Here is a 17,491-nt window from a genome sequence, read left to right on the forward strand (position 1 = left end):
CTTTCCCTCACACACGACGCTCCACCAGGCGCTCTGCTTGGAACACTTTCCCTCACACGACGCTCCACCGGGCGCTCTGCTTGGAACACTTTCCCTCACACGACGCTCCACCGGGCGCTCTGCTTGGAACACTTTCCCTCACACACGACGCTCCACCAGGCGCTCTGCTTGGAACACTTTCCCTCACGCGCTTAAGACAAATAATGTGAATATTCATGAAGATTGAATGTCTCGGGACCAGTATTTTTCCACAGAGATGGTCTTTCTCTGTCCGTTCCTAATATGGTCGTGTTGTGGTCAGGAAGCAGGTGGTATTACTTCATCAGAGACAGATAACGCACAAGGCCTTGAGTTTATGAGAAAGGAGTAAGACAGAGCAAGAATATATTTGCACTGTGCGTGTGAAGCCAGTATTACAATATTAAAGGTTTATTAATGCATTACGATATTAAAGGTTTATTAATAACAACAGTAGGACATTTAAAATCACTCTCCGACTCTTCGTTTTCCTCGTGTGATTCCAGAAACTGCCCTTCACCATTCCAGAGCTGGTGCAGTCGGCTCCTTGTCGAAGTTCGGACGGAATCTTATATACAGGTAAAAAAAAAAGATAAGCAAACGTGACTCTGCGTTGCCGGGGGAACACGCTCCGGTTAACATACTCGAACCCAAACGACGGTCACGGACTTTAGGGACCGGGCGTGTGGGCGCTGTAACCACGGTCGCCTGAACTGTCCCTCGCCGTGTGCAGGTAAAAAGCAGGACATGTGGTTCGTGGTGGATCCGGAGACGGGCGAAAAGCAAACCAGCCTGACCACCATGTCGTCCGAGTCCATCTGCCCCAACTCGCCGCTGCTCTACATCGGCCGCACGGGTATGTCGAAACGGGCATAAAACAGGCATAAAATGGCGGTCGCAGCCACATACAATGGTCTAATAATGTCTAACTGAGCTTAAATCATTGGCTAGTGAAAGTAATAACAGTTCAATAAGCAACAGTTACTTGGATTTGGACTGAAAAGTATAATAAATAATTTACTAATGTGTTAATAGTGCTGTGAGTTTTTTAGTTATTGGTGGAAATATATTTTTGTTGTACTTACATCAAATTTATAGGGACTTTTCTCGAATTAGACAAAAAACTACTGTAATAACTACTACTGCTATGTAATAACTGGTTAATAATGCTGTAAGTTTTTAAGCTATTGGCTTGTTATTACTGTTGATTAAAGTGACGTAAGACAGGCTTTTACAATTCACAGATTTTGACTTTATTTGGTGTGTTTATACCTGTTGTACATATAAATTATAGTTTTACACCAATCGAGCAGGTATTTGTGGAGAAAAATCTGTAGAACATGACAGGAAGTGACATCACGCCAGGGACACTCATTCCAGTCAAAGTTTATGCAGAATTTACACAAAAGAAACATCTTTTTTTTGACTCTCTATACATGTCTAAACATGAATTCCACAAAATAAAGTCGATCTCATATATTTTTATTCGTCAAGTTTTTTAAAAAGTGACGTTAGATTAGTTTTTGCCGGGTAATTTCCTACTGTGATGTCATCAATTACATACAGGAAGTGAAATTATAAACCTAAAAAATTAGCGATTCTGTGATAACATTTTAAAATATTTTGTAGCAACATTTTAAATATATCCACCTTAACTGCATTTTAGTTCAATGAGTCGTCCGACCTGTAGGGGGCGCTTTAAACACGCACATAAGCATGTTTAGTCTGAGTACCTTTGTTCCTTTTGCAGAGTACATGGTGACGATGTTCGACACCAAGACGCAGGAGCTGAGGTGGAACGCTACCTACAACGACTACTCCGCCCCTGAGTACGACGAAAAACAAGATTATAGTATGTACCTGTCACACGGACACACGCTTAGCCACACCCAGGAGCTGTTCTCGCCGTTTAACAGGAAACACAGAGCACAAAGACGGAGGCGGAGCACAAAGACGGAGGCGGAGCACAAAGACGGAGGCGGAGCACAAAGACGGAGGCGGAGCACAAAGACGGAGGCGGAGCACAAAGACGGAGGCGGAGCACAAAGACGGAGGCGGAGCACACACGTTACACTGCACAATATATCACTCAAACAGGAGTAAAAGGAAGCAGTAATAAATGCATTTACCGTAAACACATCTGCAATTGAATGAAAGCATGAATATTTGTCAGTTAACAGCACTTTGAACACACATGCAGTTGTCAACAGAAGGAAGTCTGCAAAGATTAAAGGAGACGTATGACAGTTTTTTACGCTTCTCTAATTGTGACTTTATTTGGTGTATTTGTGCCTGTTGTACATATACATTATACTTTCACACTAATCAAGCAGGTGTTTGTGGAGAAAACGTTGTTGTAGACAGGAAGTGACGTCACACCAGGGACACACTCATTCCAGTCAAAGTTTATGCAGAATTTACACAAAGAAACAACTTTTTGGACTCTTTAAACAGTCATTCAACAAAATAAAGTCGCTCTCATATATTTTTATTTGTTAAATTAAAAAAATGGTGACATAAGATGAGTTTTGGCCCAGTGTTTGCTGGGTAATTTCCTACTGTGATGTCATCAATTACAACCAGGAAGTGAAATTATAAATCTTAACAACAATTTTTATAATTTTTAGCAGTTTAGTTCTGTTTTTTACAAAAGGAATGTTGAGAATCTTTTACTTTCCCTTTTATTTTTTTTCTTCACATTTTTTGTTTGTTTAAAAAGGCTTTCATCAAACAGTTAGTCAAGTAAATTAACTTTATGTAACCCACAATTATAAGAACAAGTTTGTATTCAAGACAGTTGCAACAGGATTTGGTCAACTCTCAGATTATTATCAACCAGTTGCTCTTAACATACGGTAAACCACTAAATATTTCAGATACATTGTGTAGCAGTCCTACAAATCGATATCATTCAAATAAAAATAGCGAATATTTCAAGATTGTCGGGGCAAAAGTCTTCTATGCCGAATAAGAAGTAATGTGTCAAGTAAAAGCATGATTATTATCAGCTTAAATGTTCCATCTTTTGTTACACAAGAAAAGAACATCACACAACAGATCATTTTGTCTGTTTATGCTCTTGAATAGTTAAGATTAAACTATTATTGCAAACGTTTAAACTATTATGGCAAACATTTGGAGCATGTTCTCTTCTTCACAACGTTTAAAAAGGTTAAACACAAATCCAAATCACAAAAAAATCCCAAATATAGTTTGAATCCTTTTTTACTTTGATATATCAACACAATGTGGAACAAGCATGAAATGTTACAACTGCAAACGATCAGACGCATGTGATCTACACTCTCCATGTTTGTGTTTGATCAGATATTAAGAGCCACAGTTATATTGATTCTTCCTTTAAAGCGCCCCCTACAGGTCAAACGACTCATTAAACTGAAATGCAGATAAGATAAATATATTTAGAATGTTGCTAAAAATGATTAAAATGTTATCACAGAATAGCACATTCTTAAGGTTCATAATTTCACTTCCTGTTTGTAATTGATGACATCACAGTAGGAAATTACCCAGCAAACACTGGGCAAAAACTCATCTGATGTCACAATTATTTTATTTGACAAATACAAATATATGAGAGCAACTTTATTTTGTTGAATTAATGTTTAGAGAGTCAAAAAAGTTGTTTCTTTGTGTAAATTCTGTATAAACTTTGACTGGAACGAGTGTCTGGTGTGATGTCACTTCCTGTCTACTATTTTCAACCGATTTTTCAACGTTTTCTCCACAAATACCTGCTCGATTGGTATAGAACTATAATTTATATGTACAACAGGTATAAATACACCAAATAAAGTCAAAATTAGAACATCGTAAAAACCTGTCATAGGCACTTTTATACTTCTTGGATAACTACATTGTACTTTTGCTTGAGTATAATTGTTTCGAGTAAAGACTTTGACTTCCTCTGATTATTCCACGCACTTTTTATGCATTTTAAACAGATTTAGAGAGTTTTCGTCTACATTTACTAATTTCTTTCCTCATTTGCACCGTTTCCCCCGTCGCTTTGACTGAATGTCTTGACTTCCTGGTTTGTTCTCCGCAGAAATGGCCCACCTCGTGTCCAGCGGCGACGGACACGTGGTGACGGTGGACAGAGAGACAGGTGAGGGCAGGAGGCGTGTGCGGCCTGGGGCGGTCCCTCGCCACCTGCACAAACTCACGATGGAACACGCCCATTTTTAATCATCAAAAATGTTTCCTTTCTGTAAAACGAGCGACAAAATTGTAGCGTGGTTGCAAAATAATTCAGGAAATTATGTTAAAAAAAAATGACTCGATATATCGACATGGAAGCCCACGATATCGATACTGCATCACCACATTTAGTATCACGGGATGTGGATATTTCGGTATATTTGCCAATGAGGCACTTCTTGCTTCGACGCCAAGGTACAACATAAAACATATACCGTATTTTCTGGACTATAAGTCGCACCTTTTTTCATATTTTTTGCCAGGCTGCGACTTATACTTATAAGTACATACCGGACATGTCCGGTGGGAGGAGCTTACTACACTTTATTTCCGTTTATTATTTAATTTTTGTATTTATTTCATTCATAACATATTAAATACACGATCAGTGACACAAAGAATGAATGAAACGGAGCAGAAAGAACAGCGATCTTACGTTATCGGCCCTTTTTTCCACTGATATTTAAAAACACAAACTACTTCTACTTTTTCGTGTGTGTGAATTCAGAAATATCAAATTCGCACATTTGTCGCTGTAAATACACAAGAGCGAAAACAAATCAAATGGAACGCCCACTTTACAAACTCCTCCTTTTTGTGTTGTATACTTCTACTCGAGTACTATATCTCAGTGCAGTGTTCTTCTCCGCCTCCAGGTGACGTGCTGTGGAGCCAGAACTACGGCTCCCCGGTGGTGGGCGTGTACCTGTACTCCGGGGACTCGCTGAGACACGCCCCTCGCCTGTCCCTCGCCGTGGAGACGCTGCGCTTCCTCACCTTCTCGGCGAGCGAGCGGGACGACCCGTACTCCGGCCTGAAGTGGAGCTACCAGTTTGTGAAGGAGCAGGCCACTGCGCAGGCTCAGCTGGTGTAAGACGTTCGGTTAAAGGCGCACTGCGGGACATCTGGGGCTCGTCTTTATGGTCTCGCTATTGCTTTGCCTACAACGTTTCATAACAGTTTCATTTTCACGTAGAACACCGACAAACTTGTACAAATATCCAAGTGTGCTAACGCATCGCTAGCGCCGCCAGTCGTGAGGCTAGCCACGCGCTAAATGCTAACGCTTGTATTTTGACGTAGAGGGGAAAAAAGTTGCGTTTCCCATTGACATCAACGAAGAGTTCCCTCTCACTCCAGGCCACGCCCCCAGCTACGGACACATGTAATTTAATAAATGCAAAATAGACACGTTTTAACGTCATACCGTGAAATGTTTCAGGCAAAGCGATAACATCTCCATGGAGACGAGCACCAGAGCCCAACCAGAAAAGTTACATAGTGCACATGTAATAGAAGCTAAAACCTTAGACGGGATCATATTGAAATTGTCCTTGGATATGTGAAAAAATTTACAAAATAAAAGCATCTATTAAGGTGAGAAACAGGATAAAAACTGCTAAAACAACCTCTGAGCAATAAAAGAAAGAAAACACGGCATAAAGAATCAGCCCTAAACTGTATTAATCTGAGGTGAGAGAAGTTAGAAAAGTCATACATGATATTCTTATACACCTGTCAATACTGTGTATGTTTGAGGCGGTATATTTAAACCTGTTTGTCTCCAGGCCCACTCTTTACGTCGGGAAAATGGACTCCCACCTCTACGCGTCCACTTCCCTCGTCCATCACGGCGTCTCGCTAGTGGTACGTACGCGCGCGGAGTACAAGTACTGCAATAGTGTCGGAACGCAGTCCGCCGTCATGAGTATTTGTGTATTTGCCCTTCAGCCTCGCGGAGTGACCCTGGCCCGTATCGAGGGTCCTCGGACAGAAGAGGTGACGGAGCGGGAGCGGGGCGAGTGCGAGATTACCCCGTCCACAGATGTGCGCTACCCGCCGGGGAGCACCGCCAGCCTCAAGAACCAGTGGCTGCTCATAGGTACGACACACGCACACATTTTTACCATAAACCAGTGGCGTGCGGTCAGGGCAATCAAGACAAGCAGTGAGTGACCAACCAAATCTAAACTTACTGTCTGTCACAACTTTATTGAGTGTCTGCGTCATAAAGCAGACACTATATGTTCTTGTATTCCCATTTATTTTTCCATATCAGGATTTTTGACGCGCTTCCACTCCTTAACACTTTCACCGATTTCAACAAGTTATACCTCTTTACGATCACTTTCACCGTCTTAGGGGCTATTGCCTTTGACATTTGTACATACTGTACTTTTTTTCAGTATTTGCAAAAGTAAATTGCTAATGCTAATTAGGGTTAGCATTAGCGGTGCAGCCGGGTCACCGAGGCTCTCTCTCCCTTTCTCCCTGCTCAGGTCTGCGTTCAGCACGATCTTGCAATTTGTCAGGACAAACAACTATTTGAGTAGCAAACTACGCAATCATCAACTGTGAATTACTGAGCTTCGTTGGTATGACGCAAAACGCAGTAGAAAACATGGACGGGCGGGAAGGTGGAATGTAATTTGTTGTCAATTAAATCTGACTTTTTATCTTGAGTAGTAGTAGCAGTGGCGGCTGGTGGTACAAATTATAGGGGGGGCTATTTGACATGACCGTGTTTTTGTTTTTTTAAATGTCCAAAATTGAAATTTTTAACATTGACTGTATGGATACATATCTTAAATAGACATTTACAACTGAATTAATTAAGTAAACACTCTTTATTACCACTCCAAAAGAGCAAATCAAAAATCTCAGTGATACTGTCACTTATAGTGCAGAGTAGCAATTACTACATTAAGAGGAAATAAAAACACAAACAAAAAACACAAAAAATACAAAAAGTGGCATTAGTTACCCTGACATGTGTAACATTTTACATTTACACCTACATTACACCTACATGTGTAACATTTTACATTTTTATATTTAATCATCACAGACATTATTGCTGTATGGAAAGTTGTCATTTATGACTTTCTTTCATAGGTTTTCTAATAACAAAAGCATATTTTTATCAATAGAAGTTAAGCGATACTGAATGCTTAGCGTTAGGCTTATGCAAGTAATAAACAAAAAAAAACTGCGTGCTTGTTATCATGGTAACGGAGCACGGGGTTTGACAGACACATGTGGCTCGGATTGATACGAAATCAGCCACTTTCAACTCGAATAAAGCAGCAAACAGTTGAGCAGCACATTCTGAGTCGTTTTGGACGTACCTTTTGTAACAGACGTCTGTAGATGCAGTTTTAAGATGTAAACACGGAAAACATGCCGTGTGTGGCACTTCCGCGTAGGCGCGCGCACATGTCTGTGTCTCTAGTGTAAAAAGTGTAGCTCCATGGCGCAACTACTGCGTTCAAAAGGGCGCTTTCTGGAGCGCCCCATAGTCACTATTTTCCTATGGAGAAAACCATAGTGACGTAGTCACTTTTGATTGTGATTTGATTGGCTAAAAATCCCCATTGATTTTCTATGGGGCTCTGGGGCGCTATTCAAACCGCCCCACGGCTACGTAGAAAAGTGACGCAGGCTGCGCAGCAGACCACGCGGCGCGCAAACAAAGTATACATCTATATCTATTTATAGATATAGATGTGGATATATATCATTATTTTAAACATTTACACTAATAAGAATATAAGATATTTCTGAATAAATTATATTTAGACACCAAAAAATTTACGTAGTTGGCAGATTGACAGGGGGGGGCGGCGCCCCAGCGCCCTTAATGGACCAGCCGCTACTGAGTACTACCATTACTACTTACACACATGTAGTACTCTTACACGCATGTTGTACATTACGCAAGAACACAGACACTCGCAATGGCTTCAGCCATTGCACATTATCTAGTTTAAATTGCTCTGAAATGTATCCAAATGAGCTTGTTTCCCCCTCACTTCTGCTGCCGACGCTTGGCTGAAGTCGTGGTGTCTTTTAGTGGCCTCTACAGGACACCGAGCAGTACTGCAGGAAGCTTGATTCTTCTTCTCCGTCCCCTTTTCATTCTCTGACACCGCACGCTACTGCTACCTCATATTTACAATTAATTAATAACACTGTCCCCGCCTCAGGTCACCACGAGCTGCCTCCGCTGGCTCACACCACCATGTTGAGGGACTTCCCTGGGGGCCTGCAGCGCTTTGGAGATGCAGTGATCCCCCCTCGAAAGCCCTCCCCAGCCTCTCCCTCCTACTATGACCAGCACAATGTAAGTACTACTACTGTAAGCTCCTCCCACTATGACCAGCACAATGTAAGTACTACTAGTGTAAGCTCCTCCCACTATGACCAGCACAATGTAAGTACTACTACTGTAAGCTCCTCCCACTATGACCATGTCTTAAAAATGTTAGTTGATTATAACGACGTTTCTTTGCGTCCCTTTGTTAATCCTGCTCTGTTTTCAGTTCGAGGGCCCGGCCGGTGGCTCACAGAGAGGAGCGGGTCCAGAGGAGCACCCAGAGAAGGCCCCCCCTCGAGTGGCCGTGCTGCCCGTGTACATGACCCAGGACCACCTCACCCTGGCTGTGCTCACCCTGCTGCTGGGAGGGTGGCTGGCCTTCGCCTTCTCCTACCCCATCGTGAGTATCTGCTGCTGGAACGCCCTACCACAACATACTTACATGTATTAGATTATTTTACATGTTTGACCTTTGAAACTTTTCTACGACGGGTCACTCCTGGACCAATGTGGGATTACACCGACTTTAATATTATTTTTTTTTTCTGAATGTTTTAAATGTTCGTTTTGTATTTTTATCCTTCTTTTTATATTTTTACTATTATATATTTTTCTTGCCACAATACATATTTATTTCTTTGATTGCTTTTTCAATAGCTTTTTCCTTTTCAAGAATTGTTTTGTTTCAAGATAAGATAAGCCTTTATTTGTCCCACAATGGGGAAATTCCAGTGTTGCAACACCAAGTAGGTACAGAAGTAAATAATAAAAAACAGATAACTTTAAAAACTTTAAAAAACACTCTTATATGGTGCACTAAATCTTTTGACACAAGCACACAAACATAACTAATGTTTTCTTAATAAATAAAATTGTTTATTAATTCCATGATTGTGAGACGTGGCTAAAGCTTTATGAAATGAATTGACAAATATTAGACACATTATGCAGCGCATCAATAAACTGAAAACAGCTGATGCTAACGTGGGCTAGCTTTGCGCCGCTAAACATGTGGGCTCGATCACAGCATCGACATAAAAGTTAGCATCACAGCATTGACAAGTTAGCATCACAGCATCGACATACACGTTAGCATCACAGCATCGACAAGTTAGCATCACAGCATCGACAAGTTAACATCATAGCATCGACAAGGTAGCATCACAGCATTGAAAGATTAGCATCACAGCGTCGACAGGTTAGCATCACAGCATCAACAAGTTAGCATCACAGCATTGAAAGATTAGCATCACAGCATTGAAAGATTAGCATCACAGCATTGAAAGATTAGCATCACAGCATCGACAAGTTAGCATCACAGCATCGACATACAAGTTAGCATCACAGCATCGACAAGTTAGCATCACATCATCGACATACAAGTTAGCATCACAGCATCGACACGTTAGCATCACAGCATCGACATACACGTTAGCATCACAGCATCGACATACAAGTTAGGATAACAACATCAACATACACGTTAGCATCACAGCATCGACATACACGCTAGCATCCTATCCTAAACCTATCTTGCTCCATGGAGACTAGCAGCTGTCCCCCACCAGGCCGCTTTACAGGTCGGATCTGTGGAGAGTTGACCCCGCTCAAAGAGTAAGAATAAGAAGAGTAAGAGTAAGAAAAGAGTAAGAATATAATTAAAACACCTCTAATTAGATAAACGCAAGAGGTTTTTCCTGGCAACGCAATAACATCGCGAAGGAAACAAGTAGGTGACGACCCCTCCGATCGATATGTTAGAAGACTAGCATAAACACCACATCCAAAGTGGGTCTAAACTGGGACTAAACATACAATTAAACCAGTAAAAAAGATAAGATATTTCCCCCTTGTGTTAATTATAAAGAGTTATTTGACGAAGTGTTAGAAACAGATGGCATTGTCTTATCGCCGTTTCCGTCACAAGAAAACAGGATGTACTGTACACTTCGAGGTCGTGCATGCAAGATGTTCCAGAACAGATAAACAGTTTTAAGGACGCTGTTTTCGACATCAAATTATTACATTGTGTGTTTTTTAAGAGCTTGAAGATGTCGCTTGAAATCTTGTGTGACTGCGATGTAATTGAACTTAAGGAATATTAAGTTTATACGCTCTTATATGGCGTTTAATATCACTTTATCACTTGGTTATTGACAATAGTTTAATAAGCAGCTTATAAGGTTATTACAAATGCCAGTAAATGCCATGAAGTGTTAGCTTATTAACGACTACTAAATGGTTTACTAAGGACCCTGATTATAAAGCGTTAACAAATATTCTTCTTCAATACAGTGTTTGGAAATACTGATTATATTATTAATTAAATGAAATATAAAAGGGCATGTTCTGTTTGAGAGATTATAAAGTGTATGATCCTCTTCCTGCTGTGTGCTTTGGCTGCAGCGTGTAGCTCATCAGATGAAGGCCCAGAGGCAGCTGGAGCAGGCCCTGGAGTCCCGCCTTCAGAGGATCCAGAGCACCATCCACACAGTTCCCCTGGCCTCCTCCGACTCCACCATCTCTGAAGAGAGATCCTCGGGTAAATCCAGAGCTCGTGTCAGCCCATTGTACTAGTTTAAATAATGCGGTCCGGTAAATACCTCCAGGTTTAGATGAAATGGCAGCGTTAGGACTTGAATCTGCTGCACAGTGAGGAGCGAGAGACGTTTTCATTGAGCTTGAAACGATGGTAGTGACTATCGAGTGTCATTGAAATGCTTAAAGATCTGGTAAATCTGGCAAACGATTTACAACGCATTAGCACTAGTCATAAGTTTATACAATCTTATAAGTCCCTGGTTTTGTTCCTGGTTTAGATTCTTGCTTTCGTCCTGGTTTTTGCCCTGGTTTAGTCCTGCTTTTGTCCTGCTTTAGTCCTGCTTTAGTCCTGATTTAGTCCTGGTTTTGTCCTACTTTAGTCCTGGTTTTGTCCCTGGTTTCGCCCTAGTTTCGTCCTGCTTTAGTCCTGCTTTAGACCTGCTTTAAACCGGCTTTAGTCCTGGTTTTTGCCCTGGTTTAGTCCTGGTTTAGTCCTGGTTGAGACCTGGTTTAGACGTGCTTTAGTCCTGCTTTAGTCCCGCTTTAGTCTTGGTCTAGTCCTGTTTTAGTCCTGTCTTAGTCCTGTTTTAGTCCTGTTTTAGTCCTATTTTAGTCCTGCTTTAGTCCTGCTTTAGACCTGGTTTAGTCCTGGTCTAGTCCTGGTCTAGTCTTGCTTTTCAGTTCAACAGAAATATGTCTTCAAAAATTTGGTAAATGTGAGAAATGTGAAGCACGAGTTTGAGGCTGTGACTGTATCAAGATCAGGAGTTATCACCATGGTTACGAGTTCAATGTCGATCGTATTTAAGACGATTACGAAGTCCATAAATGAAACGTGTACATTTTTATAACAACTTTATAATGACAGATTTCTCCCGTTATTTGTTGTAACGTGTATTTTGTTTCCAGACTCTCCTCCGGCGTCTCCCGAGCCGCCGCCGAGCGCTCGCGTCGCCGCCGACATACGCGCCGCCGACCACAAACCCACTGCCAATGCTCGCGCCAACCACGGCAACCAGGGCAACCATGGCAACCAGGGCAACAACGGCAACCACAGCAACCGCTACGACAACGTCAGCAACAATAATCAAGGTTTGTTCGACAGTTTACACAATGCAAAAACCTCTCTAACTTTTCACGTTTCAGACTGATTTATCACAAAAAATGATATTTGCCGCGACTTGTCACAACTGTAATCGTTATTTATTGTAGTTGTTCTGTACGGACAAAACCCAGACGTGTTCTCTGTGAGCGCAGAGCGACTTCCGGAGCACACAACTCAGTGTTGTTGATCTCTTTTTCATTGTTTTTTTTCTCAATCTCAAACGTAACAAAGCTTTAAAAACAGCTTTTTATCTGCAGTTTTCCGCGTGTTAAATAAGCTGTAACTCATTGTTCATCTGGTGATGCTTTTTATGTCGACAGTAACGTTTTAGATGTGGGCTCTTTTTAGGGTTTTATACAAGTGTTTTTTTTTTTTTTTTTTTGTTTTTTATCGGCACTTTTTAATTGTCTTTTATGACCGTATGTTGTTTTATCAGTTTTTATGTATTTATTACAATTTTACATAATTTACATAAAAATATCAAACAAACACAAACAGGTCTGTTTTTATTTTTTTCAATTACAATTATCTTTGTTCTTGTTTTATGTTAAAAAATAAACAAAACAAACACTTGTTTTTTGCTCATTAAAATGATTTATTTCTTAACATAAAACAACAAGAACAAACACTTATGTCTGTTTTTTTAAAATTATTTTTAAAATTATAATTATTTATTCATTTTTTACATAAAAGAACAAACATTAAACAAACAAACACTGATGTGGAAGTGATTCGACCTCTGGGTATGAATAAAGCTGAGCGTACGTGACATGTTTGTACGTACGCAGTATATAAAAGTATGCAGTATATAAAAGTACACAGTGTATAAAAGTGCTGCGTATATAAAAGTATGCAGTATATAAAAGTGAGCAGTATATAAAAGTGAGCAGTATATAAAAGTATGCAGTGTATAAAAGTACGCAGTATATAAAAGTGAGCAGTATATAAAAGTATGCAGTGTATAAAAGTACGCAGTATATAAAAGTGAGCAGTATATAAAAGTGCGCAGTATATAAAAGTACGCAGTATATAAAAGTGAGCAGTATATAAAAGTGCGCAGTATATAAAAGTACGCAGTATATAAAAGTGAGCAGTATATAAAAGTGAGCAGTCTATAAAAGTATGCAGTGTATAAAAGTACGCAGTATATAAAAGTGAGAAGTATATAAAAGTGTGCACTATATAAAAGTATGTAGTATATAAAAGTGTGCAGTATATAAAAGTACACAGTATATAAAAGTGAGCAGTATATAAAAGTATGCAGTGTATAAAAGTGCGCAGTATATAAAAGTGTGCTGTATATAAAAGTACGCAGTATATAAAAGTGAGCAGTATATAAAAGTATGCAGTGTATAAAAGTACGCAGTATATAAAAGTGAGCAGTATATAAAAGTGCTCAGTATATAAAAGTACGCAGTATATAAAAGTGAGCAGTATATAAAAGTGCGCAGTATATAAAAGTGTGCAGTATATAAAAGTACGCAGCATATAAAAGTACAAAGTACACAGTATATAAAAGTGAGCAGTATATAAAAGTATGCAGTGTATAAAAGTATGCAGTGTATAAAAGTACGCAGTATATAAAAGTGAGCAGTATATAAAAGTGCGCAGTATATAAAAGTACGCAGTATATAAAAGTGAGCAGTATATAAAAGTGCGCAGTATATAAAAGTACGCAGTATATAAAAGTGAGCAGTATATAAAAGTGAGCAGTATATAAAAGTATGCAGTGTATAAAAGTACGCAGTATATAAAAGTGAGCAGTATATAAAAGTGTGCAGTATATAAAAGTATGCAGTATATAAAAGTGTGCAGTATATAAAAGTGAGCAGTATATAAAAGTATGCAGTGTATAAAAGTATGCAGTGTATAAAAGTACGCAGTATATAAAAGTGAGCAGTATATAAAAGTGTGCAGTATATAAAAGTATGCAGTATATAAAAGTACACAGTATATAAAAGTGAGCAGTATATAAAAGTATGCAGTGTATAAAAGTACGCAGTATATAAAAGTGAGCAGTATATAAAAGTGCTCAGTATATAAAAGTACGCAGTATATAAAAGTGAGCAGTATATAAAAGTGCGCAGTATATAAAAGTGTGCAGTATATAAAAGTACGCAGCATATAAAAGTACAAAGTACGCAGTATATAAAAGTGCGCAGTATATAAAAGTACGCAGTATATAAAAGTGAGCAGTATATAAAAGTGCGCAGTATATAAAAGTACGCAGTATATAAAAGTGAGCAGTATATAAAAGTATGCAGTGTATAAAAGTACGCAGTATATAAAAGTGAGCAGTATATAAAAGTGTGCAGTATATAAAAGTATGCAGTATATAAAAGTGTGCAGTATATAAAAGTGAGCAGTATATAAAAGTATGCAGTGTATAAAAGTATGCAGTGTATAAAAGTACGCAGTATATAAAAGTGAGCAGTATATAAAAGTGTGCAGTATATAAAAGTATGCAGTATATAAAAGTACACAGTATATAAAAGTGAGCAGTATATAAAAGTATGCAGTGTATAAAAGTACGCAGTATATAAATGTGAGCAGTATATAAAAGTGCTCAGTATATAAAAGTACGCAGTATATAAAAGTGAGCAGTATATAAAAGTGCGCAGTATATAAAAGTGTGCAGTATATAAAAGTACGCAGCATATAAAAGTACAAAGTACGCAGTATATAAAAGTGAGCAGTATATAAAAGTGAGCAGTATATAAAAGTATGCAGTGTATAAAAGTATGCAGTATATAAAAGTGAGCAGTATATAAAAGTATGCAGTGTATAAAAGTACGCAGTATATAAAAGTGAGCAGTATATAAAAGTGCGCAGTATATAAAAGTACGCAGTATATAAAAGTGAGCAGTATATAAAAGTGAGCAGTCTATAAAAGTATGCAGTGTATAAAAGTACGCAGTATATAAAAGTGAGAAGTATATAAAAGTGTGCAGTATATAAAAGTATGTAGTATATAAAAGTGTGCAGTATATAAAAGTACACAGTATATAAAAGTGAGCAGTATATAAAAGTATGCAGTGTATAAAAGTGCGCAGTATATAAAAGTGTGCTGTATATAAAAGTACGCAGTATATAAAAGTGAGCAGTATATAAAAGTATGCAGTGTATAAAAGTACGCAGTATATAAAAGTGAGCAGTATATAAAAGTGCTCAGTATATAAAAGTACGCAGTATATAAAAGTGAGCAGTATATAAAAGTGCGCAGTATATAAAAGTGTGCAGTATATAAAAGTACGCAGCATATAAAAGTACAAAGTACACAGTATATAAAAGTGAGCAGTATATAAAAGTATGCAGTGTATAAAAGTATGCAGTGTATAAAAGTACGCAGTATATAAAAGTGAGCAGTATATAAAAGTGCGCAGTATATAAAAGTACGCAGTATATAAAAGTGAGCAGTATATAAAAGTGCGCAGTATATAAAAGTACGCAGTATATAAAAGTGAGCAGTATATAAAAGTGAGCAGTATATAAAAGTATGCAGTGTATAAAAGTACGCAGTATATAAAAGTGAGCAGTATATAAAAGTGCGCAGTATATAAAAGTACGCAGTATATAAAAGTGAGCAGTATATAAAAGTGTGCAGTATATAAAAGTATGCAGTATATAAAAGTGTGCAGTATATAAAAGTGAGCAGTATATAAAAGTATGCAGTGTATAAAAGTATGCAGTGTATAAAAGTACGCAGTATATAAAAGTGAGCAGTATATAAAAGTGTGCAGTATATAAAAGTATGCAGTATATAAAAGTACACAGTATATAAAAGTGAGCAGTATATAAAAGTATGCAGTGTATAAAAGTACGCAGTATATAAAAGTGAGCAGTATATAAAAGTACTCAGTATATAAAAGTACGCAGTATATAAAAGTACGCAGCATATAAAAGTACAAAGTACGCAGTATATAAAAGTGCGCAGTATATAAAAGTACGCAGTATATAAAAGTGAGCAGTATATAAAAGTGCGCAGTATATAAAAGTACGCAGTATATAAAAGTGAGCAGTATATAAAAGTATGCAGTGTATAAAAGTACGCAGTATATAAAAGTGAGCAGTATATAAAAGTGCGCAGTATATAAAAGTGTGCAGTATATAAAAGTACGCAGCATATAAAAGTACAAAGTACGCAGTATATAAAAGTGCGCAGTATATAAAAGTACGCAGTATATAAAAGTGAGCAGTATATAAAAGTGCGCAGTATATAAAAGTACGCAGTATATAAAAGTGAGCAGTATATAAAAGTATGCAGTGTATAAAAGTACGCAGTATATAAAAGTGAGCAGTATATAAAAGTGTGCAGTATATAAAAGTATGCAGTATATAAAAGTGTGCAGTATATAAAAGTGAGCAGTATATAAAAGTATGCAGTGTATAAAAGTATGCAGTGTATAAAAGTACGCAGTATATAAAAGTGAGCAGTATATAAAAGTGTGCAGTATATAAAAGTATGCAGTATATAAAAGTACACAGTATATAAAAGTGAGCAGTATATAAAAGTATGCAGTGTATAAAAGTACGCAGTATATAAAAGTGAGCAGTATATAAAAGTGCTCAGTATATAAAAGTACGCAGTATATAAAAGTGAGCAGTATATAAAAGTGCGCAGTATATAAAAGTGTGCAGTATATAAAAGTACGCAGCATATAAAAGTACAAAGTACGCAGTATATAAAAGTACGCAGTATATAAAAGTACGCAGTATATAAAAGTGCGCAGTATATAAAAGTACGCAGTATATAAAAGTATGCAGTATATAAAAGTATGCAGTATATAAAAGTACACAGTATATAAAAGTACGCAGTATATAAAAGTACGCAGTATATAAAAGTACGCAGTATATAAAAGTATGCAGTATATAAAAGTACGCAGTATATAAAAGTATGCAGTATATAACAGTACGCAGTAAATAAACGACAATTACACACAACTAGTACTTGACATTCTCTCCCTTACATTCTAGTCTGAGATGAAAATGATCATTGTTTCACCTGTCGCAGTTCGTCCGCCTGCGTCTCGTTCTGTCAGTCGTCAACGGCGACGGCACATTCCTCACACTGAACATTGTGAACCGCTCAAACTGTAATCTCCAGCTTGTCCTCAGCTGTCAAATCCTCAAGGTGTTCAAAGTATTTACAGCACGTACTCTGTTTATTGGATATTTAAGACTCCAAAACACACACGAAGACGGATGGCGCTTGAGATTACGGCCGGCTCGTCTTTCCACAGATCTGACTTGTAATCGTGGTGTGATGTGCTGAAGAAAAACACCACAGAATAACATTTAAACTAATCCATGCCACTGACACGACTCTAAAGCAGGATCGTTTCTAAATGTGCGATAGCGTTGAAAACAAACACTTTAGTTGTTCGTTTGTAGCTCTGAAAATGCCCACGATAAATATGACCCAACACAAATGATTGTTCCATTCGTCATTTAGGTGTAGTATAGAATATTCCATGTGTTTTGTATATTTTAATGTATAAAAATGCATCATT

At 38.1% G+C, this 17,491-nt stretch overlaps 1 protein-coding gene across 1 annotated transcript in view; it reads left to right on the forward strand.

Annotated features, from left to right (window-relative positions):
- The window catches only part of ern2 (endoplasmic reticulum to nucleus signaling 2), a 46,396-nt gene that overhangs the window by 15,345 nt on the left and 13,560 nt on the right, over window positions 1-17,491 (forward strand). Inside the window, exons 5-15 of the mRNA XM_072463758.1 lie at window positions 525-597; window positions 752-874; window positions 1,769-1,870; window positions 4,088-4,147; window positions 4,896-5,109; window positions 5,808-5,886; window positions 5,971-6,121; window positions 8,226-8,362; window positions 8,562-8,735; window positions 10,742-10,877; window positions 11,786-11,968. Coding sequence (XP_072319859.1) covers window positions 525-597; window positions 752-874; window positions 1,769-1,870; window positions 4,088-4,147; window positions 4,896-5,109; window positions 5,808-5,886; window positions 5,971-6,121; window positions 8,226-8,362; window positions 8,562-8,735; window positions 10,742-10,877; window positions 11,786-11,968 — 1,432 coding nt within the window. The remainder of the gene's footprint in view (window positions 1-524; window positions 598-751; window positions 875-1,768; window positions 1,871-4,087; window positions 4,148-4,895; window positions 5,110-5,807; window positions 5,887-5,970; window positions 6,122-8,225; window positions 8,363-8,561; window positions 8,736-10,741; window positions 10,878-11,785; window positions 11,969-17,491) is intronic.

Source organism: Eucyclogobius newberryi, unplaced genomic scaffold, assembly GCF_026437365.1.
Source record: "Eucyclogobius newberryi isolate DKJ021-1_F unplaced genomic scaffold, fEucNew1.0.hap1 SCAF_4, whole genome shotgun sequence".
Lineage (NCBI taxonomy): Eukaryota > Metazoa > Chordata > Actinopteri > Gobiiformes > Gobiidae > Eucyclogobius > Eucyclogobius newberryi.